Source organism: Mustela nigripes, chromosome 1, assembly GCF_022355385.1.
Source record: "Mustela nigripes isolate SB6536 chromosome 1, MUSNIG.SB6536, whole genome shotgun sequence".
In the NCBI taxonomy this organism is placed as follows: domain Eukaryota; kingdom Metazoa; phylum Chordata; class Mammalia; order Carnivora; family Mustelidae; genus Mustela; species Mustela nigripes.
The window spans coordinates 100,272,762-100,297,272 of record NC_081557.1 but is presented as its reverse complement, the minus strand read 5'-3'; the positions used below and the strand labels follow the sequence as shown (position 1 = coordinate 100,297,272).

At 44.8% G+C, this 24,511-nt stretch overlaps 1 protein-coding gene across 2 annotated transcripts in view; it reads right to left on the bottom strand.

The window, feature by feature from the left end:
- The window catches only part of SLC35F2 (solute carrier family 35 member F2), a 49,661-nt gene that overhangs the window by 4,738 nt on the left and 20,412 nt on the right, over window positions 1-24,511 (bottom strand). For both annotated transcript variants that reach the window (XM_059418151.1, XM_059418162.1), the window contains exons 2-7: window positions 12,039-12,214; window positions 8,364-8,491; window positions 3,903-4,062; window positions 2,671-2,827; window positions 2,108-2,160; window positions 698-852 (exon numbers count right to left, since the gene is read on the bottom strand). In XM_059418151.1, the coding sequence (XP_059274134.1) occupies window positions 698-852; window positions 2,108-2,160; window positions 2,671-2,827; window positions 3,903-4,062; window positions 8,364-8,491; window positions 12,039-12,214 (829 nt within the window). The remainder of the gene's footprint in view (window positions 1-697; window positions 853-2,107; window positions 2,161-2,670; window positions 2,828-3,902; window positions 4,063-8,363; window positions 8,492-12,038; window positions 12,215-24,511) is intronic.

Genomic DNA, 24,511 nt, shown 5'->3' with positions numbered 1-24,511 from the left:
CTGTGAGTTCATGGCCAATTCCTGGGAATAGTGTAAATCAGTGTCAAGCAATTTCTGCCTAGGTATAAAATTCTACAAGGACAAAGAAATGTATTTGCTGTCCCCAAATGAAACTAAAAGTATCAAGCAACAGCCAACATTCTCGGTATTTGTTCAAATAACTAGGATAGCAAGCTCACCGACAAGCATTTACTGAAGGTATACTCAAGAAAGACAGATTTCCAATGTAGCAGTTCTCAAAGTACACTCCTAAGACCTTAGGCACCCAAGACCCTTTCAAAAGTCTATAATATCAAAACTTTTATTGTATTATGAACATGATTCTATTTGCATGGAGTAGATCGTTCAACGAGATTGTTGCCCAAAAAGATGAGGTTTTATTTATGGATCTAAAAGACACCCACAGAGGGATGCCTGGGTGGCTCAGTTGGTTAAGCAGCTGCCTTCGAGGGCTTAGGTCATGATCCCAGCGTCCTGGGATCGGGGCCCCTATCGGGCTCCTTGCTCCGCGGGGAGCCTGCTTCTCCCTCTGACTCTGCCTGCCACTCTGTCTGCCTGTGCTCGCTCTCACTCGCTCTCTCTGACAAATAAATAAATAAAATCTTTAAAAAATCTTTAAAAAACTAAAATAAAAGACACCCACAGCTTCTTTTAGGCCAAGCAAGTGTTTCTATTTGAACACGATCTATTTGCTTACCTTATAGCCAAACAGAAAGAGTCCAAAGAAAAGACTGTAGAGGTCGGCCGTCAGGATGCCCAAGTTCACAGAGGTGGCACTGGTGACTTTAATCACTAGTGGCATGAAGCTGTACAGGCAAAACATAGAGAGGGCAAACGCCACAAAAAGCAGAGCTGCGGAAAAAGCAAAGTGTAACAGCTAACATCACAGGAAGAAATCGGAAGGCAAAGACCCTTTTAAGGCTTGGCTGCCATCTACAATTCCCTGACCCTTCCACAAACTCTCCACAGAGCCACTTGCTAATGCTCAGCATTGCAAATGCTGAAATTTGCAGAAAGCCCTCAGGGCAAAAAATAGTCATAATAATAACAAGATATGACACTGAGGAAGGACTTCAAAATCGCAACACGGTGTTCGATGGTGAAGTCCGTGGGGACTTGCTCATGGTGTGAATGGTTCAGCAGCTCCCATCACTGGCCCCAACCGCCCACCCCCGAGAGTGTGATGTTGTAATAAAAGGTCAATAAAAGCAGAATCACTATCAAGAAAAATCACCATAGTCTTTCGTTTGTTTTTGTCTGGTTCATTGGTTGGACATGATTCGTGTCACTGGACTCAGAATAAAGCGTTTTTAGTCACCAAAGGCAGCTTATGCTTATTACCTTGTGCTTGCGTCACTAAATTCAGCGCCCTCGGAAAGCACGGTCTAACCATCCTCTTCCGGGCACAGCGCGTGACCGCTCAGCTTTGCAACCACTCCTTCAATCCCACCCCCATACTCAACACACCCCCAGTCACACTCACTCACATTCACGCACACTCACTCACACCCTCACAAGCCAGGTTCTTTAACTGAATCAAATTACGTAAGCACAGCCAACACACTTTGTGACATTTCACGGACTGTTTCTAACTTCCTTCCACCCGTCACTCAATAAGGTTGGAGGAGTCCTTCCTAACCGTTCCCTCACTGTTTGCTACATTGTTTGTTTGTGCAGATGCCCAGGAACATCAGGTGAGAGTCATATGGAAGGCGGCGGGTGATTCCACACCGTCAGAGTATTGGGGTTAATGTTTCACGAATTACATGGAGCAGACAACCTTCAAACGAGGATTGAGGACTCGCGACGCAGACCTAATGGAAAGTGAGTGTGACCAAAGGTCAGTCGGTCTTGTTCAGAATTCCTGGTAAAGAAAAGCTCTTCCTGGGCGTAAAGATTAAGAATTAACTCCTGTGAAGGTTCATTTACGAGTTCTCAGGGAAAACTCAATGTAAAACCCTGGAGAACTCTGGGTATCACATTGCTCTGTGATTTTACAGAAATGGTTTAATATTACTTAAATGAAGTATTTATTTCTCAATGCGTACTTTTGTCACTCGAGAGGAAAGGCTACTGACTCAAAGAGGAAGACCATGGATGTACGTACCGATCTTCCAGTCCCACCGAATGCCGGCAATATCCTTATATTCCACGATCAACCTGAGATCAAAACCAGAGAGAACCACACACTCATTGTCACTAGCTTATAAGCATTTTAGTTGCTCTACTCCAACTAAGGTGAGGAATTATGTTGATTTTGAAATCTTTCTTAGTATATAAAAATAAGTATCTATAAGATAAATGACAACAAATAAAACCAAAGGAGCCCACAAACATGCTCAAGGCCCTTCGAGGCACTTTTCAAAGAGCACCCAGCATGAGACTATGCTTTCCATTTGAACAGGGAGTTAATATTTTCTGTTAATAACTGAAAAATAACGTCTGTACTGGGAATGCCTGTACCACACCGTAAGCAGAAATCCTAAGCTTCATGCGCATGTAAGAAAACAAGGTGCAATTCTTGATATTTCAAGAATCTTCTAATCATTAGCCAGCTCCTGATTTCACACGGGAATCTGGGCCAAACCACAATGAGTATCGGTAGCGGGAAAGGAATCGTGTACCACAGATGGGCTTATTTTGTTTTGAAGGGAGACTTTAGACTCTTACAGCTGTATGCCGCTGATCACTGTTCCAAATAAGCCCACCATCCCTAAAAACTCCTGTCTGCTCAGCTTCTTCACAATGTACTCTTCACACACGTTAGACACAGCATAGAGGGAAGCGCCTAGAAGGACCAAGATGTCACCAATCAGGACGTTACTGCCTACAGGAAGACAAGACACAAAAAGGTACACAGCGTCAAGACAGGGGACCCTTCTCGCCTGGTTCTAGGAGTTGATCTGGTTCACATCCATTTGAATAAGATTTTATAGAAGGGGAGACCCTGGTTTCTAGAAGTTTAAAGACTCTTACTCCTCTCACTTTCTGGCATAATTCTGCCGTGATTTTTCATATTCTGACCCCTCGGGAGATGATGCGACTGGAAGACGGATAATGTAAGGCCTTAGGAAATGATTCTATGACAAAGAAATTAATGGAATTTAGGAAAAGGAATTAACTAAAAACTACAGGGAAGGAAGCTAGGTAGTCAAGGTCATCTTCTCTCAATCCGAGGACACCGTGAAGTCACTTGTAGACTAGGTAAATTCAGACAACATATTTAGATTTTAAAGCATCATCTGAACTTTGACCCGAAGGAAGTCCAAGTGTTCTCATTCACGGAGCGACTAGAAAGAGGTCAGTCACCCAGTGGACAGAAGCTTCCTTTTGATAAAGAACCATGAATCTACAGTAGGATTTACTTTTCTTTCTTTCTTTCTTTCTTTTTAAGATTTTATTTATTTATTTGACAGAGAGAGATCACAAGTAGGCAGAGAGGCAGGCAGAGAGAGAGGGGGGAAGCAGGCTCCCTGCCGAGCAGAAAGCCCAATGTGGGGCTGGATCCCAGGACCCTGAGATCATGACCTGAGCCAAAGGCAGAGGCTTAACCCACTGAGCCACCCAGGCGCCCCTACAGTAGGCTTTCCAGCAACTAATCCAAATGGATGGACCAAAAGAGGATTATTGCAAATATTTAAAGAAACTTCTCTCTCATGAGACAAAACAAAACTATTTAGTGTAACAAAAGGGAGCAAGGACCATGGGCAGGCAGGAATGCAAAGCACACTTGGTGGACCATGTCCTGACAGCAGAAGCCAGTAAATGTGAAAATAAAACTGAAAAGACAGTTTAAGCAATACACGTCTTCCGTCTTTTCCCATAGAGCTTTGCAATACGGAAGCGAAAACACAAAAAACACCTTGTTTTCTGTGACCGAAGCAGAAGGACTACAGCCTCACCTGAATTGTCCTCCCTCCCCGCCAGGATGTCTGCACCGACCATCGTCCCCACACCCAACAGACACACAGCCACAGCGATGAAGTGGGTCGCTCTGTATCTTGCGTAAAGAATAAACCACGAGAGAGCCATCAACACAGGGATCCCGAAGCAGTCCAAGAGCTGCAATGAAGGAGACACAAACAGCGTGAGCCTTCTGTCCTTAACTACGTGAGTCTTCCGTCCTCAACTAAAACATGGGTAACTCATGCTCGGAGTTCCTGCCCGTCCTGTATGTCTCGACGGCGATCTACCGGATTACTCAGGTTTACCTTCCCCTGGATGGACGCATTGTACCTTCACAGCCCTGTGAGACTGAAACCACGGTCCCCATTTTACACATGAGGAAAACCAAGGCGCAGTCGGGTTAAATGAGGTGCTCCGGATCCCACAGCTGGAAGCGGGAGAACCAGTGGCTGACCCCAGGGATTCTGTCTCGTAGACTGTGTTGTATCTCTACCCTCCCGCTCGTGTTTCTCCTCCAGTCCAGCAGGCAGACCTGCTCTCCCTCACTTGACCAGTATTTCCACACCTCAGGTCGGGGAGACCTTAGGAGAGGAGCTGGAGTGCAGAGAACAAGAGAGATACGGCCCAGCCCTCAGGAGCCGACAGAAGGCTAGACAGACACAGAAGAAATAGTCACACAAGCAGGTGTTCAACTGCTGTTGGGCTAAGAGCCACCGAGAGGTACAGGAGACTGTCAGAAAGCCCAAAGACACCATCTCCCTGACTGGCCAACCGCACCGTGGCTCACAGCAAATCGATATTCCTCCATCACCCAGTGATCATGGGTCCAGAAAAACCCTCTCCACGTCTAATATGGCCAGGCTACAAGGCAGTGCCAAAAATCACAGCAAATTCAAAATCACTTGTAAGATTAAGGGGGGAAAAATGGAGATTTTATTCCCTCCATTCCTGAATTCACAAATCATGTGAAGTGCATTCAAGGATAAAATATATTCCGTACGCTAATAATAGTCCCAAACCTACTTTACCATTCCTCCTGTTCTTTTTTTTTTTTTAACCTTGACTTGGATTCTCTCTGTGTCTGTCTCATTTTGGACAAGGCCCTAAATCTCCCGCAGCCTCTTGAGCCCATCCCCGGCTGCTGACTGATTGCCTTTTGTTGCGGTGTCAGTCCTGCAGGCTCCTGCGCCTGGGTGCGGTAACGGGCACCTCGCCTTGTTATTTATTCCAGCTGCAGAGCTCCAATCCCCTAAGTGCTTTACGGAGCCAGCCTGAATAACAAACCATTAAATGATGCAAATGATAACAGCCTGTCTCGGAAGACGCCAGCACAATCCAGCCATAATGACTTAACAAAGTCTAAACGATGTTCCTTAAACCCAAAAAAAGTAAAAAAAAAAAAAAAAAAAAAGTCCCTCTCTAAAGTCTCACAGGAGACTCCCTATCCTTAAATTGTGCCTTAAAATTGAACTTAAGTTTATTCTATCCTGGGGGCGCCTGAGGGGGGCTCCATCGGTGAAGCCTCTGCCTTCGGCTCAGGTCATGATCTCAGGGTCCTGGGATGCAGCCCGAGTGGAGCTCCCTGCTCAGCGGGGAGCCTGCTTCTCTCTCTGCCTCTGCCTGCCGCTCCTTTGTTTGTGCTCTCTCGATCCCTCTCTGTCAAATAAATAAATAAATAAAATCTTAAAAAGAAATGTGCTCTATTTTCAACAATTTGGGGTGGGCCGTGAGTGGCCATCTAAGGGACCTGCCTACGCCCTGCTCCCTGGCCAGTCCTCCTCGGCGTCACAGTCGGAAATGAAGAGATCAGACCAGATGATCTCAAAGGTTCAAAAGTTCCCCTTCTCATCTGCTCTCTAACACACGGGGCCATCTACCTACATGGACTCTCCTTCTTATATACTCTTGGTGATGGCTGTCTTCTCCTTGATGAGTTCAGTCCCAAGAGCCTCCCTATTTAACCTAATCTTTAAAAATTACTGGGGCCCCTGGGAGGCTCAGTTGTTAAGCAGCTGCCTTCGGCTCAGGTCATGATCCCAGGGTCCTGGGATCAAGTCCTACGTTGGGCTCCTTGCTCGGCAGAAGCCTGCTTCTCCCTCTCCCACTCCCCCTGCTTGTGTTCCCTCTCTCGCTGTGTCTCTGTCAAATAAATAAATTAAAAAAAAAAATTATTGTCCAGCCACAGTCCGCAAGGTATGAAGTCAGACGGCCAGCGGAGGCAGGCACAGATACAAAGCTGAGTTAGACTTTGTTAGAAATACTTTATTAGACACGGAGCGGAAAGGACAAAGGAAGACAGGAGGCCGTAGAGAACGGAGGACCGGGGCGTCAAACGGCACGTGTTCTAGGAAGAACAGAGCAGCCCAACGGAGGAGAAGCTGGCCGTGGGAGGGAACACAAGGAATAGTGGTAAAGCAGGAGGACACAGGGGCGGAAACCTAGCCCACAGGGTGCCCACAGGCACGTTGTAAGCCTCCCGTAAACCACTCCGTCCGTGGTCGCCGCTCCAGCATCTGCGAAGGAATCCCTAAGGAGGAGGTTCAGAGACCCCCAGAGACCAACTCCATCCTTCTACCCAAACTGCAGATTTACTCAAGTAGAGAATCATCTGGAAGAGTCCCAGGGACAGTCCGAACCACCTCAGAAGGGAGCTGTGCCTGCCAGATGGCCTTTTTGTCATGGACTCCTTGAGAGGACCAGAGCATGTAACTTGTGATGACCAAATGCTTGTTTTTCTAAGAGGCTAGAATGGAAGAAACTGTTTTCAATAATCTAAGGCATGAACCTCAGTCAGAAACCCAACTGTTAGGGTTTTTGCTTATTTGCGTTTAGACCTTGTACCAAGTGAAAACTAGTCATTATCAGTCATCCAGAGTTCCAGGAAATTATAATCAAGTAACTGTGTACGAGGGAGGGTAGATGTGACTAGGAATGCCATCTTCTATTTAAGTTTACGCTTACTACCCAGAGCTAAAAGCACACGTAACCCTATTTGTGAAGAACTTGATCCTTTAGGTAACTCTTGTTTTTAATAGTTTTTTTTTAAAGATTTTATTTATTTATTTGTCAGAGAGAGAGAGATCACAAGCAGGAGGAACAGCAGAGAGAGCAGAGAGCCCGCTGAGCAGAGAGCCCGATGTGGGGCTCGATCCCAGGACCCTGGGATTATGACCCGAGACGAAGGCAGATGCTTAACTCCCTGAGCCACCCAAGCATCCCCACCTCCTGGTTTTAATTTTTATGAATGCTGGCTTTTCCTACATGCTTCCTGTGATATCTGTCTTAACTCTAATTTCCCAAAACCAAAAGGTCTGCTGAAGACAATCTTAGCATGATTAGCACGATGTTACGGAAGAGAAAATATTTAATATGATGCATTCAGATAAGGGTAGCATTTAATGTATATTCACATTGGGAAAGTACTGAATTTTCATCAGTCCTCATGTCTTCCAAGCAAAATAAGTCTAATTACACTTTAATTTTTCCAGAGATGAGATAAGGACCCCTCTGTTTCATATAGTGAGAAAACTGATACATCAGAAAATTACAAATTTAGGGGCACCTGGGTGGATCAGCTGGTGAAGGCCTTCAGCTCAGGTCACGATCTCAGGGTCCTGGGATCGAGCCCCACATTAGGCTCTCTGCTCAGCAGGGAGCCTGCTTCTCCCCCTCACCCTCACCCCAGATCCTGTTCTCTTTGTCTCTCTCACTCTCCATCTCAGATAAATAAATAAAAACCTTAAAAAAAAAACTTACAAATTTATTAATTGTGAAGACTAAACCTGGCATTGGAGTCTCTCACTTTCACTTCCCTTCAGGAAACTTGAGTTGTTCGCAGCGGTGACTCACTGTCATTATACAGCCCACAGTTCGCTACCATCAAGACAATTGAATCAGTCTTCCTCAACACCTAGCTAAAAAGTACTGCTCTGCAGGAACATTTTTCCTTTAATGCAGCAAGAATAAAACCTAAAAAAGGAATAGGGACATCAGTTTTACCTCTGGCTACTCAAGGTGCGTAATCTCTACCCCCAGATATCTACAAGGTTGCTTCCAACAACTCCAATGGCTCATTTTGTCTCGAATATCTACTTCCCTAGCAAACATTCAAAAATACATTCCCTTTATACGTCATCTTCAAGCAAACTTAAAAAAGAATTCTTGTCAACAGCACAGCATCAATTGCCAACTAAATATTTATGTTTATTTTTGTAGCAACTGTTTAATTCCGTAATAGCTTTGGCAGTTTGGGAACTGATTGACTTGAATACATTTTCTCTAATTCAGGGAAATTTTACTCATTAGCACCTATGCTCCGTGAAGAAACAGACAGTGTCCACTGTGTTTAGGTTTTTCTACAAGGAAACGGCTTTTCCATAAAATTGGGTTAGCACATATGGGTTCGGATTCTTCTCTCGAAGCTGAAAAACCCACACGGGTCGGAGGAGGGCCCTCACCTGGACACTGGTGAGAGTGGTGTACTGGTACGCTCTGACGATCAGGTAATTAGCTTCCACATCTGCTAGCCCGAGCAGGACGTACTTCCACCATTTTCTCTTCAAGATGGATACAAGGTTATCGCTACCTGGTTGAAAGAAATCCGGGTTGGTACATGTCCTTGAAAATGATGTTATGCATGTTGATTTAAAGATTAAAGAGTCAAAGTAAAGGTTTACTATGTCTTTTGAATATGGTCACTCTTTTACAATAAAAAAAAAAAAGATTTTATTTATTTATTTCACAGAGAGAGACACAGCGAGAGAGGGAACACAAGCAGGGGGAGTGGGAGAGGGAGAAGAAGGCTTCCCACCAAGCGGGGAGCCCAATGCAGGGCTCGATCCCAGGGCACTGAGATCATGACCCGAGCCAAAGGCAAATGCTCAACAACTGAGCCACCCAGGTGCCTTGAATGTGGCCACTTCTAATTTCCATTGTTCATAACCAAAATGCCTAAGACAGTTTAGCAAGTTGTTAGATTTCTTCTATTACAAGACCCAAGCTAAGATGTCCGCATAGACTAAGGGTTTAAAGAAACCACCAGAGAGGGACCCCTGGGTGGCTCAGTGGGTTAAAGCCTCTCCCTTCGGCTCAGGTCATGATTTCAGGGTCCTAGAATAGAACCCTGCATCGGGCTCTCTCCTCAGCAGGGAGCCTGCTTCCCCCCTCTCTCTTTGCCTGCCTCTCTGCCTACTTGTGATCTCTGTCTGTCAAATAAATAAAATCTTAAAAAAAAGGAAAAAGAAAGCACCAAAGAGAAGTAAGTAGGAGAAAAGGGGTTAAATTTCATTTCCTACTGTAACAGAAATATAATAACCAGGTATGGGTTTAAATGCTGTCATTCCTGACAAGCTACTGGTTATCCTTAAAAAATCAAATGTTTTCTTATGAATTCAATGGCTATTTAACATCTGCATGTGGTCATTCTTCTGGAAGAGATATGCTTTCCAGAGAAAATTAAGTCAGTGGTAAGTTCATAAAAAAGATTTGGTGGCATCACTGAACAAACACCTTTTATCCCCAAATTCTTCTTATTCAAGTTAATGGCAATTCACTTCTTTGGAGACATTGGCAGATAGGAGATATATAATTAGCACACATATGAGAAGACTTTATGTAAAAATAACCTACAAGTAGGAATCATGACCAAATGATTATTATTAAAACCCAATTAGCAGGAACATCCTGAAAACACAAAGTCAGTCTTCTCAAGATGACATGGCAGATGCCCATCCACCATCTCACAGGGGACCTCACTGATGTACTTACGAGTCACACTGACTCCCTAAAGGCCAACACTACAAAGGAGCAAAGTCTAGCCCTATTAACCATGTACCCAGGCATCTAATTCCAACTCCTAAGCTCTTACCAAATTTGGCACTTTCCCCTTAACATGTTTTTCCCTCTCCCCCAACTGGTTTCCACTTTCTTTCAAAAATAAGTCACTTAGGGAGCCTGGATGGCTCAGCTGGTTGGGCGTCTGCCTTCGGCTTGGGTCATGATCCTGGAGTCCCGGGATCGAGTCCCGCATTGGGCTCCCTGCTGAGCAGGGAGTCTGCTTCTCCCACTGACCTCTCTCCTTTCATGCTCTTTCTCTCAAATAAATAAATAAAATCTTTAAAAAAAAAAAAGTCACTTATTCCGACACTGGAATACCATTGTGCATGTTAAAGTTCATATGACGTTAAGGATTCACAAGCATTGGTGATTTCTTTTTTTTATTTTTTTTTTAATTTGACAGACAGATCACAAGTAGTCAGAGAGGCAGGCAGAGAGAGAGGGGGAAGCAGGCTCCCCGCTGAGCAGAGAGCCCGACTCGGGGCTTGATCCCAGGACCCTGAGATCATGAGCTGAGCTGAAGGCAGAGGCTTAACCCACTGAGCCACCCAGGAGCCCAAGCACTGATGATTTCATCATTCACCTTAAAACGATGAAGACGGAAGTATTGCCTCCTCCCGATCAGGTGATGGGCTACCCGTCATCTTCAAGTTTCTGAGTTCCATCCCATTTCATGTATTTTTAAAGCCATGCCCCCCTCTCGTGGGAAGGAGGTCTGTCATGCCTAGCAGCCCTCAGTGTGACGCGGCAGTAAGAGGACGGGCCCAGAGGCAGGCTAGCTGGGTCGGAATCCGGCTCCAGTTCCTACCTACAGGACTCATGGCCCGTTACCTAAGTGCTGTGTGCCTCAGTTTCCTCATCTGCAAAGTGAGGGTAACAGTAATCCCCACATGCTTCACTGAGAGTGAGGTGACACATCACCAAAGTGAGTTAATCAATTAAAATGATGCCTGGCACAGAAGTGTCCACCAGAATCTCACTTTGCCCATTTTCTGTGTCATTAGTTACAAATCATATTTCTACAATGATTCTAAAACAATTTCACTTGGGCATCTGGGTGGCTCCGTCAGGCAAGCCTCGGATGCTTGGTTTCGGCTCACTTTCTGATCTCAGGGTTGTGAGATCGAGCACCGCATCAGGCTCCTCATTCAGCAGGGGATCTGCTTGAGATTCTCTCCCTCTGCCCCATCCCCTGCTTAGATGCACACACTCTCCATCTCTCTCTATAATAAACAATGAAATCTTTTTAAAAAGAATGATAAATTATTTATTTTTTTAAGATTTTATTGATTTATTTGACAGAGAGAGAGAGACAGTGGGAGAGGGAATACAAGCAGGGGGAGCAGCAGAGGGAAAGGGAGAAGCAGACTCCCCACCGAGCCAGGGAGCTCGATGCCAGGACTCTGGGATCATGACCTGAGCCGAAGTCAGATGCTTAACAAATGAGTCACTCAGGGGCCCCAAGAATGATAAATCCTTAAAAAACAACAACAACAACAACAACAAAAAACCAGCCAGCGATAAAGATGTTAATTCCTTGCCAGTTTTTGGCTTTGTCTCCCTCAGGACACAGACTTCATGTACATGCACCCAGTGTTCCACTTAACTGGAAATATATATTTTGGAGAGTGAGGCTCTTTTTAAGGGCTGTTTAGTATTGTCTCTTAAATACCAACCACGGGAGAAAAAAACAAAACCTAACTCGTAATGGCATTTACAGTTTTTTTTTAAGTTTTACTTTTTAAATTTTTTTTAAAGTAATTTCTATACCCAATATGGGGCTCAAGAGTCCCACGCTACATCAGCCAGGCACACCAGCACTTTTTTATATTTTGACAACTTCTACTGGGACAGTTTGGCGCTACCTGTTTTTTGTTTTTTGGGTTTTTGTTTTAAGATTTTATTTGTTTATTTGATAGAGAGAGAGATCACAAGTAGGCAGAGAGGTAGGCAGGGAGAAAGAGGGGGAAGCAGACTCCCTGCTGAGCAGAGAGCCCGACTCGGGGCTTGATCCCAGGACCCTGAAATCATGACCTGAGCTGAAGGCAGAGGCTTAACCCACTGAGCCACCCAGGTGCCCCGGCGCTACCTGTTTTAATCAACATTTTCACTGAATTATACCTAAATCTCCATAAATTTTCAGAGCATTCAGGGGTGTCATACTTATCTAATAACTTCTATGAAGAACAGTTTCCTGTTCTTGGTTTTTACCTCATTTTATTTTTTTTAATATCTAGAAGCCAAAACATTTTTACAGAGATAATTTGTTGGAAAGATCACCCTCACATTTGACCTACCTGACTGAAACGCCAGCGTCACTGTATAAAAGAGAAACAGCAGGCAGTAGTTGATAAAGCTCTGAAGCATGGGGGTGTTCACTTTGTATTTTTCTGCCAGGAACTGGCTGGTGATGGCTGTCCCGCATATGCACAAGGACAACATCTGACCCAGGGCAATTGTCTTCAAGATATTCCTAGAAAACAAAGGAGAAAATCAGAACAACTCCCAACTAAGTTATTACACACACACACACACACAGGCTCAACACGAAGAAATATTCTAATTATCCCAGGTGGTTCTTCAGTTCACTTCATTGCTCACTTCACATGCACTAAAATGAAAGTTTCGTATTTCGAGAGACTCTATCTTTGCTCTTTTACCTTTCTGATTTTCCCCCTCATTCCCACCAAAAAACATATTCCCCACCTTCACTGACCACACAGAGATCGTTTGGATTACTAAGTGATGTCATCTACCGTTTAAAGTATGTGGGTGATTTTTCCTTTTTTTTTTAAACGTTGACACTAGTTTTAAATTCTTCCCATGCATGAAGTGTTCACCACTTTCTCAACCTTTCGTTCTCCCGGGGACTTGATTTCTTCAACGAGAAGCAATGGCTTTCAAGGTTGCCTGCAGGTTTGAGTCACGGAGAGTTTTCGAAGGTTTTATTGTTTATTTTAGAGAGAGAGTGAGCATCGCACACATGCAGGCATGAGTGGGGGGAGGGGCAGAGAGAGACCCACAAGCAGACTCCCCACTGAGTGCAGAGCCTGATGCAGGGCTTGATCCCACGACCCTGAGATCCTGACTCGAGTGGAAATCAAGAGTCTGACAGTAACCGACTAGGCCACCCAGCACCCCTGAACCATGGAGACTGTAAACGCCAATGTTCAGCTGTGCCTGGATGGACCGACCGCATCCTTGTCTCGGGCAGTGGGTCCCAGGCGTCGGGATCCCAGGCACCAGGGTCCCAGGAGTGGATGATGCTCCAAGCTTCCCAGGTTATTCCAGTGTGCAGCCAAGACTCTGAATCATGCTAGAGGCTGACACTTTGAATTCACAGAAGAATAAGACCCAGACTCTGCCTTTTGGCATTTAAAAGAAGCGTCTTAGGCACCTGGGTGGCTCAGTGGGTTAAGCCGCTGCCTTCTGCTCAGGTCATGATCTCAGGGTCCTGGGATCGAGTCCCGCATTGGGCTCTCTGCTCAGCAGAGAGTCGGCTTCCTCCTCTCTCTCTCTCTGCCTACTAGTGATCTCTCTCTGCCAAATAAATAAATAAAATCTTTAAAAAATAAAAAAATAAAAAAAAATAAAAGAAGCGTCTTAACAACCAACGAAACCACATCACCATCAGTGGAAAGTAGAGGCCGGCGTGAAAGGTGCCACAGGGGCAGAACGTAGAGAACCCAGCAGCCTGTGAAACCTCCAGGGGAAGTATTGAAAATGATCTCTGGGTTTCTTTCTGTCTTTCTTTCTTTCTCTCTTTCTTTTTTAGATTTTATTTATTTATTTGAGAGGGCAGGGAGAGTGAGAATGAGCGAGCACAGGGTAGGGAGGGGCACAGGGAGAGAGAATCTCAAGCAGACTCTGAGCTGAGCGCAGAGCCCGCCACGGGGCTCGATCCCACGACCCTGAGACAATGACCTGAGCCGAAACCAAGAGTGGGACGTTCAACCATCTGAGCTGCCTAGGGTTAGGGTTTCTAGAGTGAATGACTGGGCAAATCCCAGGAAAAACAGGAAGAGGTTTGTGACAGGAGGACTCTAAGAAGCTCCCCAGGGAGTCTCTGCTTCCTGGCAGCTTTGCCCTGTGTGATCTCCTCTTGAGTGTGGGCAGGACCTGTCACTTGCTTCTAACCACTGGAATACAGTACAAGTAATGGGATGTCATTTCCATGAACACGTTCCTAAGGTTATCACTTCCATCTTGCAAGTCAACTCTACTCTCTCCCCTGCTGGATCCCATGAAACAAGCATATACAGAAAGACCCACGTGGAAAGGAACTGAAGGTGCGTTCTGGCCAAACCCCAGCAAGGAACTGGGAACATCAGCCCACCGATCGGCAAGGAAAGAAAACTTGCTAACTTGGAAACTTGCTAACGTCCACATGAGCTTAGAAGCAGATCTGTCCCCGCTGGAGGCCGCAGCAGACACCATGACTGCAGCCTAGCGAGAGGCCTCTAAGCCAAGGTCAGAGCTAGACCTCGCCCTGATGCCTGATCCCCAACACCTCTGTCTTACAAAGGTCACGAAGTCTGTGACAACGTGTTACCCAGTAACAGATAACAAAGTTGAAACTCTGGACTGCAGAAAGTTAGACCACATCTGCTTTCTCTCCACTACACATCCAGGGCCTGGCGCTTTGCTGTCCCTCAGTTAAGTATGTATTGAATGAATGTAAATGGATAAAGAAATTATCATATACGCTCAAATATATGGTATCTCCAAATATAAGACACTTCTCTAGTTTTCCAGTGAAACCCAAGAGTCAGAGAAAAAGTAGAAATTATGGGAGTGCCGTGATACAGAAGCTAAGAGTGGAAACACTTTTTTTTAAAGGAAGAGATCGTCAATATGATAGTATCAAAAACTACAGAGAGAAGGGGCAGCCTTATGGCTAAAGAGATAGAGTTGGACTGGCAAGCTGGAAGCTTCTCATCGCTTTCAAAGAAAGCTTGTGGCTAGTGGGAATGCCCAAAGTCAGATTCCGGTGGGTGGGGTGCGTAGATTATGAGCCACTGAATGCATCAAGCAGAAATAACTGTTTCTGTTTTTGTTTTTGTTTTAATGATGAAAAGGAGAACAGAAATAAGGAAAGAGTTTGAAGAATACACAGCAGTGCTGAAGACAGGTTTATTATTATTTATTATTATTATTATAATCTCATTAAACATGGAAGTGTAAACATATCTGGGAGATGAGCAGAAGACAGTGTGAAGGAAAACTTGAAGACTGACCAAGAAGAAACTGAAAGGAGACAGTGAAGACAGCTCCTGGAAGGATCAGGACACAGGACTGAGAACCACCACTTTTGTTCAAAATGTTCCTATAAATCCTTCCAGAGTTGCTCAGAAGCAAAGTAGAAAATACCAAAACTGCAGCAGAAGACAAAGAATATCTGTTCTAAGAGTTTACAATGTATTTTTCCCTCTGGAATGTTTACTTCAGTAATTTGCAACTAACTCAAACAATCCTAGCCCAGGGACCCAAAAACAAAGGGGACTACTTGCTGGGTGAGTCAACCCTAAGTGAACGTACTGGAAGAGTCTTTGCCATGTGTCAGGACAAGAAGAGAAAATCTGAGGGGCGCCCAGGTGGCTCGGTCGGTTAAGTGTCCGACTTGATTTCAACTCAGGGCATGATCTCAGGGTAGTGGGATCGAGCCCCACATCCGGCTCCACACTGAGCATGGAGCCTGCTTAAGACTCTTTCCCTCTTCTTCGGCTCCTCTGGCCATTCACACATGTGCTTGCTCACTCTCTCTCTCTCTCTCAAATAAAAATAACAGAAACAAAAAACCCTTAAGAGACACACTCTGTGCCTCAGAGGTTCAGAGTCTCCTGGGGATAAACAGGCATGTAAACTAGGAATTAGGACAAGAGAAGTGCTATAATGCAGTGGCTTACAAAACTTCAAGAGTTCACCAGACAAGAAAGGAAAGGAAAGGCATGCTAAGCAGATGGAACAGCATATACTAAGGCACAGAGTCCTAAAACAGTAGGGCACATTAAGGGATTTCAAGTGGATTGACGGAGCTGCAAAGAAGGTGAAAAGAGGAGAATGGCAGCAGACGAGGGCGGGAGGAGTCCACACAAGCCAGATCAAAAAGCCTTGGATCCAATGCTCTGAGTTTGGCATCTTATCTTGCTGGGGGTGAGATCACTGAGATCTTCTGAATAGGAGGGAGTGAAGTGACTAGCACATCAGTGACTGAGCACTCCTGGTCCCTAAATATGTCATAGCACATAGCATCAAAACCTTACCCTTAATGCCTCACATGAAAACCAGTTAAAGAGGAAAGTTGACAGAGAGCGGAGTCTAGAAGAGTACCCGGTTTTCTAGATCAGACAGCTGCACAGATCACAATATGGTTAGCCAAGACCCCAATGGCAGCAGGAAAAAGGCACATCTGGAAAAGAGAATAACTCCATTTGGACATGCTGGAGTTTGTGTAATTATGAGACGGTCAAGGAAAAACTATCCAGTAGGCAGTTGAGAGCTGGGAAGAAGGACTGGGTTGCAGAAATAAATTTGAGAATTAAAAGCATAGAGATGGCAACTGAAGTTGGAATATAAATAATGCTAACACATATACATTAAAGAAAAAGAGAGATTTTAAAAAAAGAAGAAAGAAAGAAAGAAACATTCTGGGAATCAGCAACACTTAGGAGCCAGAGGAAGAAAGGGAATTAGAGATAAGGATGGAGAGGCATGTCCAGAGAAGTGGGAGAGAACAAGGGAGGAAGACCATTCTGGAAGCAGGAGAAGACGGCACTTTAAAGAGAAAGTGCTCTACCATTCGGGCTGTAGCAAATTTCTCCTAACTGCACCACTCTCCACAGATCCAATCTCTACTCCCTAGCAGGAGTCAATGTTCCGAATGTTAACGGAAAGTTAAGGGGATCACCCCCACCCTTCCTGAAATCTCTCAGCAAGGATCTCTTCATCCCTAAATGAAAGCCAAACCTTAAAATGGCCTGCAGGGCACCCCATCCATCTGACCCCAAATTCCCTTTGCCGGTCTCACTGGGGACTACTCTCTCCAGCTTTAAATGTTGCTTTTTTAAACTTCTATAAGACATATAACAAAGTATAATGTATAGCCAACACACATGGATGTATCTACCAGGGAGCCTGGGAACAAAATATTGGCAACATGGACACGTCCCCCTCCTGATCTCCCCAGCCTCAGCTCTCGGAGGTAACCAGCTGCTCCAGAACTGGGCATCTATCTATGCCATGCATTTCCCTGTATTTTAATACTTATGCAAATATCCCTAAGCAATAAACAGCATTGCTCTGCTTGCTTTAAAATTTTATATAAACAGCACAACAGGTAGGTACAGTTTTGTTGCAACTCGCTATTTTGATCAACAGTGTACAAGAGTCATCTTGGCCATAGGCTAGTTCTGGTTCATTCTTTCCTAGTACGTGATCCTATCACTTTCTCCATTCTCTTCTTGATACTTAGGTTGTTTTCTAAGGGGTGTGTGTGTGTGAGAGAGCTCTTGTAAACAATGCCTCCACAAACATTCTTGCGACTTATCTAGAAGTTTTTCCGGTTTTTAGCAAACTGCGGCAGGCGTGTTGCTGATATGCTAATACAGAATCTGCTCAGGATGGCGGGACCTAAGCTCTTGGGATGGCCTGGCAGGGACTACTCAGGGTATCCTGCAAATAGAATGACTTCCTACTTGTTGCACGAAGTTTAAAAGAATCACTTGCTCTGGACAAACATCTCAGAGTGCAATGGCTGCTCTTAACCTCACAGAAGCATCTTCCATTTTATTTGTTTTGCTCAATGCCTCTTGAAAGTGTTCTCTTACTGCACGCTGTTTACTCTGTTACTCTCAAAAGAAAGGAAGTGCAGGAATCCCTACCCTTCAAGGGGAAGAATGGTATCAGTCCCTGGCCAGATGCAAAGACGTTTTTTAGGCTCTGGAAGGACACTGTCAGTCAGGTGAGCAAGGAGTTCAGGACTTGCTCCCACAAGGGTAGGAGTCTTTCCAGGGAGGCTGTGCCCATCACCCGCTGATGAGGCAAGCTGGATGCCAGCGTTCTGACCTCTTCCTCTTGTGCTCACTTCTTTCTAAAGGAGACACTGATTCTAGATTTTAGGCTAAACAAAAGAAATTCACTACTTGATCTGCCTAGAGCACCAGGAGACGACTGAAGTCAAAGAGCCAAAGCTAAAAAATGGGAAAGTGTCTTCATTCTGCATCACTGTCCCCGGCTCCGGACTCCCTCAGGAATCACGCGAGGAAGGACACCTGCACGAAGCAACGGTTCCAGCTCTCCTGTACTTCGTCGTTCGGCAGATATCGCTGCACAGGACACGTTCTCCACGTAACCCTCACCGTGACCGGAGAAAAGTACGACCACCCTCCTGCTATGGGGGAGGAAACCGAGACTCGGAGGGGTAGCCGCACAGCCACGAGAAGGCAGAGGAAGTCAGTGCTCTCAGCCATTAAAAGACTGATCAGGGATTTGAATCTGCTTATAGAAAAGGACCTAGGGAAAGGTCTCCTCTCCTTCCTGGAAGAAAGTCTCGGAAGTACAGAACTTTGGTGCTAAACCCGCCCCCCCCCTTTTTTTAGTTGAAAAGACTGTGACCCAGGAAGAAGGAAGAGTTTTACCCAAGATGATAGAGAAGCCGAGGGGATGCCCAAGTTGTCCGGTCACAAATACCGCTGTTCCCCCCGCAACACGTGGTCTTGGGATAACAGTGAGATCCTCCCTCAGTGTTGGTTTCTTAATTTCTGTATCTCCTCCTCCTCACTCCCCGCCCCACACCCCTCTCTTCACCCTGCTTCCCTTCTCCGTCATGACTTAATAACAGAGCTAATACCAGAAAACTGGTTCTTTAAAGGATCCCCACCTCGCTGCCCGGAAAGGATCTAGGCTGCTCTCTCTGCTACCAGAATGAGCACTGCTTCCCTGTCCATCAGCGGGGACCTGGGTGTCCGAACTACAGGGCCCCAGGGAGCTAACCAAGTGGCCCATAACCTAACCAAATTCAGACCATTTTTCCCATCCCATAATGGACTCAAGAGCAAAGATACATTTGAAATAAGCGAGGATAGAAGTCTGGAAGCACTAAGCCCTGTTCGCAAATTGACAAAGTTCCTCTGGTGAGCTCTCATTTGCCATCTAAAATAGCACAATGAAGCAAGCTGTCCTCCAACTATAAAGTATCGCCATCCTCTACAACAACAACCAAAAAAAAAAGTCGCAAATTGAGTAGGGAGATTTAAAGTTACAGGAATGCACTTCTCTTGGCTCCAAATCATAATGACCTCATCTATAATGGAGAAGCAAGAGAGCAAGAGACAGGGAGAGAGGGGGAGAGAGAGACTGGGAGGGAGAGAAAGCACTAGGGAGAGAGGGAGAAGCTGAGAACCTGAAGGAAGTGGGCATTGAGCACAAGAAAGAAGAGAAAAAGTATCCAGACTTGTCAAGAGAGATACCAAAGGCCTCAGAACAATTTTTGTTACTGTGGCTTCACAGGAAAGCATTTGCGTTTCACCACAAGGTCCTGGGTCACGGAGTTCTGACCTGAGCACGGGGACTCTCCAAACCGTAACTAACCCGTTCCTTCCTAAGGGAAGCCGCCAGAAACAATGTGCATCTAACCACGGGGTGTATCCCTTTTCAAACGGAACCTCCACTGCAGTGAACTCCAAAGGCAGGACATGGTTCCAGCTCTAAGACACATTATCCAAGGTGGCTTCCTGCTGGGGAGCCAGGCCCCCGGAAAACAGAGCGGACAGGAGTGGTCAGTCACTCGGGGTCGGCTGGGCAGGCAGGTTTAAGATAAATGAAGGAGAGCACTTCTGACCACATGACTACTCGAGTATAGTACATGGATTTAAGAATTTAGGGAGCCCGAATAGTTCAGTCATTAAGCCTCTGCCTTCGGCTCAGGTCATGATCCCAGGATCCTGGGATCGAGCCCCACATCAGGCTCCCAGCTCGGCAGGGAGTCGGCTTCTCCTGCTGCCCCTCCCCCTGCTCATGTTCGCTCTCTCTCTCTCTCTCTCTCTAGCTCTCTCTCAATAATAAATAAAAATCTTAAAAAAGAGAATTTAAGGAGGGAAAGAAGAAAAGAGTTTTAAAGCATTTTATCTCCCCCCTTCCTTCTTCCAGAGAACTTAAAAGCACGTATCTTCATATTCCTTCCATTCCAAAATACTCGTGCACACACTTGTTAATGGAACTCTATCTTCTATCTTGTCTTATTCGTGTGTTCAGTCGTGTATTTACTGAAGTCTGTTGGGTGCCTAACACATGCCAAGAGAAAGGGATTTAGAATTTAAAAGGCCCATGTATTTACTGGTCCCATATCCCATGTATTTACTGGTCCCATATCCCATTCTACCCAGACCAGATCGGGGGGCTCAGGCTTTGTGCCTGGAAAAAACACCACACCCCTCTATTATAATACCTACCACACTGCTTGGGGTCTCCCCCTCTCCAGATCTCTCTACTCCAAGAGGACAGGGACATTCGTCTCTTCCCTGATGAACACAGTGCCTAGTACACATAAGTGCTTAACGGGCCCCTGGTCATTTTTAAACATAATAAGGAGCTTTCTGTCTGGTGGAGGAGAAGGACCTCACCACACAGAACCACAACAAGATGGAAAGCGTCAGTGTCGAGCTGGGTCTGTGGTCAAGGGGAAGAAAGGACCCAGACTGCCCAGCGAAGGTTCCCAGGATGGGTCAGAAAAGTCAACAATTTCCAGGAAGATTCAGGAATGAAGAAAAAGCTATATGGGTCCTTGCCTACTTCAAACACTAGTTTTACATAAAATATACATGAGACACAAAGATCAGATTGATTCATTTCTTTAGCTCTTCTTAACAGGCAATAAAGTCAACCATCAGTGCTCTGCTTAAGTGTACATTTTTTTTAAAAATCATTGGAAGGTTTGAAAAAAAAAAAAAAAAGAACAAACAAACTTGACCTCAGCCCAAACCAGTTGAGTCAGATTCTTAGGAAAGTGGGGAAGTCGGGTCCCATGACCAGTCTATTTAAATAGCCCCCTGGGTGAGTCTAATTATTATACAATGAGGATGGCAAACCATTGAGTTTTTCTCTTCCTTTTATTTGAAGGAAAAAAAAAAGAGTTCCAAATGAGTGATTAAAATGCACTGCTGGAATGCAAATCACACATTTTTCTTCACTTTATGTCTCAATAAATCTGTGCTGCTGGGTTGCACACTGTCAGCTAAAGGCAGGATTTCATACTAGGGCTAAGAGGCTTGTATGGAGCCCAGCTTCCTTGGGGAGATTTTAAAATCCATCACACCTGTCACCTGTAAATACCTGTAGAGAACAGTAACTTCCAGCCCCTCTATAAAAATCCTATTACAATGCTGAAAAGAAATACTCATTTAGACCAAGTCCTCAGCCTTAGCATAAAGATCATCCAGTGTCTATTACTAGAGCATTTAAAATGATACTGGCAGCAAGCTAGAAAATAGTCTTTCTTTACATAGTGAGAAGCAGCCTCAATGACAGGTTATCTTCTTTCCGTATCTACATTTCTAGGATTCAAAAATTCAGCCATTACTGTATCATGACTTTCTTCTTCTCTTTTTTTTTTTTTAAAGGCTTAAAACGTATTTTAATAAGTTGATGCTGTATTACTGCTCCATTTCTCAGAAAAACTCCAAAGATATCAGGGACAAATCAAACATGGTACACCAATAAAAAAAAAAAAAAATGCACAGCATAACTACCTAAGATAGGCAAGGCTAAGAGCTACTGTCCACCTTCAGCACACAGCAACCCTGTTCCCAAGATTGTACTAGGCCTATCAAGAAAAGCTGTGAACAGCAACATCATAGACACAAAAGGGCCATTCCTGGGTTGTCCAAACCCCCCAAAAAACGATGGAGGCAACTTAACACAAGATTTTTTTTTTTTAAAGATTTATTTATTTATTTGTCATAGAGAGAGAAGCGAGAGCAAGCACAGGTAGACAGAGTGGCAGACAGAGGCAGAGGGAGAAGCAGGCTCCCCGCCAAGCAAGGAGCCCGATGTGGGACTCAATCCCAAGACGCTGGGATCATGACCTGAGCCGAAGGCAGCTGCTTAACCAACTGAGCCACCCAGGCGTCCCTTAACACGTGAGACTGGGGTTCTTCCAAAGCGCTAGCTCCTTGTGTTTATAAGAAGGTCATGATGCATGGTTCTGTTATATCCCATATATTACCCCTTCATTGTCCTAAGGAAGACATTTTCTCTTAGAGATTTTCATTTTAGTGTATCTTTAACACAAGATTTTTTAAAGAATCTTTAACACAAGATTTTTTAAAGAATCTTTAACACAAGATTTTTTTTTTTTTTTAAAGAATCTTTAACACAAGATTTTTTAAAGATACACTAAAATGAAAATCTCTAAGAGAAAATGTCTTCCTTAGGACAATGAAGGGGTAATATATGGGATATAACAGAACCATGCATCATGACCTTCTTATAAACACAAGGAGCTAGCGCTTTGGAAGAACCCCAGTCTCACGTAAAAAGGCATATTCAAGGCCACAGAAGCCAAATTTCAAAGACTAGAAAGTGTACTAGGATATATCATTACCTTAAAACGAAGGCAAGTAAGGGAAGGAAATGTGTTTTCTTTTCCCCCCACTAGATTATGTCTTACGCAGAGTTGATGCTCAATAAATGTTTATTAGATTAGTGACTACACGCAGTTAGTTCTTGAGATGTGGTAATGTCAGATGAGATCCTGTAACATTAAAACGCAAGGGAGACAAATACTGCAGTTAGGAGACACGGAGAGAGGAACTCAAGCAACGTGATAGTGGCAGTAACAAGAGCACAACAAACAGAGAACACTGGGGTCTAGATTTAAATTTGAAAAAAGAAAGAGAAGAGAAACAGGTGCTGACAAGTGGATTTTCCACTTCATGTTTTGTTCCATAAAAGGCTAGTGGAGACTGTACCCCAGATGTGATCTTTAGGGAAGAAGAATTCCTTGTGAACACTGTGCAGAGAACCCTAGACTTCGAATCAGAATGTTTAATCCCACCCCTTATTAGTGTTATGAAGTTCAACTAGTGTTTCAAAAACTTTCTTTTTTTACTTTTTTAAAAAGATTTATTTATTTGAGAGAGAGCAGGCACACAAATGGAGGGCAGGGTCGGAGGGATAGTGAGAGACAGAGAATCCAAGCTGAGCCCCCTACCCCGCCGCCACTGGGTGCAGAGCCCAAGGCGGGACTCGATCTCACAAACCACGTGATCAGGACCTGAGCCAAAACCAAGAGTCAGATGTTCAGCCGACTATGCCATCCAGGAGACCCCTGTTTCTTTATTTTAATGGGTGTAAAACCACTTGTTTGTGTTTAAGGGCTAATTAATGTAACCTGTAGAAAAAAACTACCCACCGCCTTAGGCACTCAGTAAATTTTCTTTCCCTTGTTTCTCTGGCTCACCCAGCCTTTTGGAGCCCTTCTGCCCAGAACTGTCCAACAGAAGTTTCTGCGATGATGAAAATGCTCTGTATATGCACCAACCAATAGAGTCGCCTCCGGCCATATGGAGCAAACACACACTTGCAACAGGGCTAAAGTAAATGAGGAACCGAATTTTGAATGTTACATAATTTCAATTTAAATTAAAATAGCCATAAATGGCTAGAGTAGCCACAAACCAACACTGTGCAGTGGCGTTACTGCAGTGACGGAAATGTTTGAGAAGGAGCTACTGAGCATCTGAAATGGGGCTAGGAGTGTGAATGAGGACCTGAAGTTTCTACTGTAGTTCAGTGTAATTCATTCTCATTTAAGTCGCCACATGTGGCTAGGAGCTACCACACAGAACACCACAACTCCAGACCGGTGCTTCTCAAATCTTAATGTGATGTGAACACCTGAAGATCTTGTTACATTGCACATTCTGGGCGTGCCTGGGTGGCTCAGTGGGTTAAGCCTCTGCCTTCAGCTCCGGTCATGATCCCAGGGGCTTCACATCGATCCCGCGTCCAGCTCTCTGCTCAGCAAGGAGTCTGCTTCTCCCTCTCCCTCGGCCCCCCGCTCCACACTCATGTTCCTACTCTCCCTCTCTCAAGTAAATAAAATCTTTTTTTTTTTTTTAATTGCACATTGTGATTCAACACATTTGGAGAGAAGCCTGAGATCTGTACTTCACACCAGCTCTCGGTGATGCCTGGGTTTCCGGTCCACAGACCACACTTTGAGGAGCAGAGCTCTAGAGAAGGGCTTCCAGGTCTGAGTTCTCTCAATTCTAGAAATCCACGGAACAAATGATGGCAGTCTGGACACAATCTGTGAACTTCAAAAGGCTTAGTGGTACTTCTGACTGTTGCTGGTAACAAAGCAAAATGACATAATCCATACTGGGGGACACAGCATGGGGAATTGTACTTTTAGCGGTCTCTCACCAAGACCCTCTGGCAAAAATACAAAAGGCCTACATACAGGCTATTCCTTACACGACTACCTAGAACAGTAAAGGACTAAAGATAAAAACCTAAATGCCTACCAATAGGGAACCACCCGAATAAACAGAAAAGAGTACCGTGGGCTATAAAAGCCAGGCAAACATTTCTACCCACTGCTATGAAGTGACGGCCAGGATCTACTTTATTTTTTTTTTTTTAAGATTTTATTTATTTGTCAGAGAGAGAGCGAGCGAGAGCGAGCACAGGCAGACAGAGTGGAAGGCAGAGTCAGAGGGAGAAGCAGGCTCCCTGTGGAGCAAGGAGCCCGATGTGGGACTCGATCCCA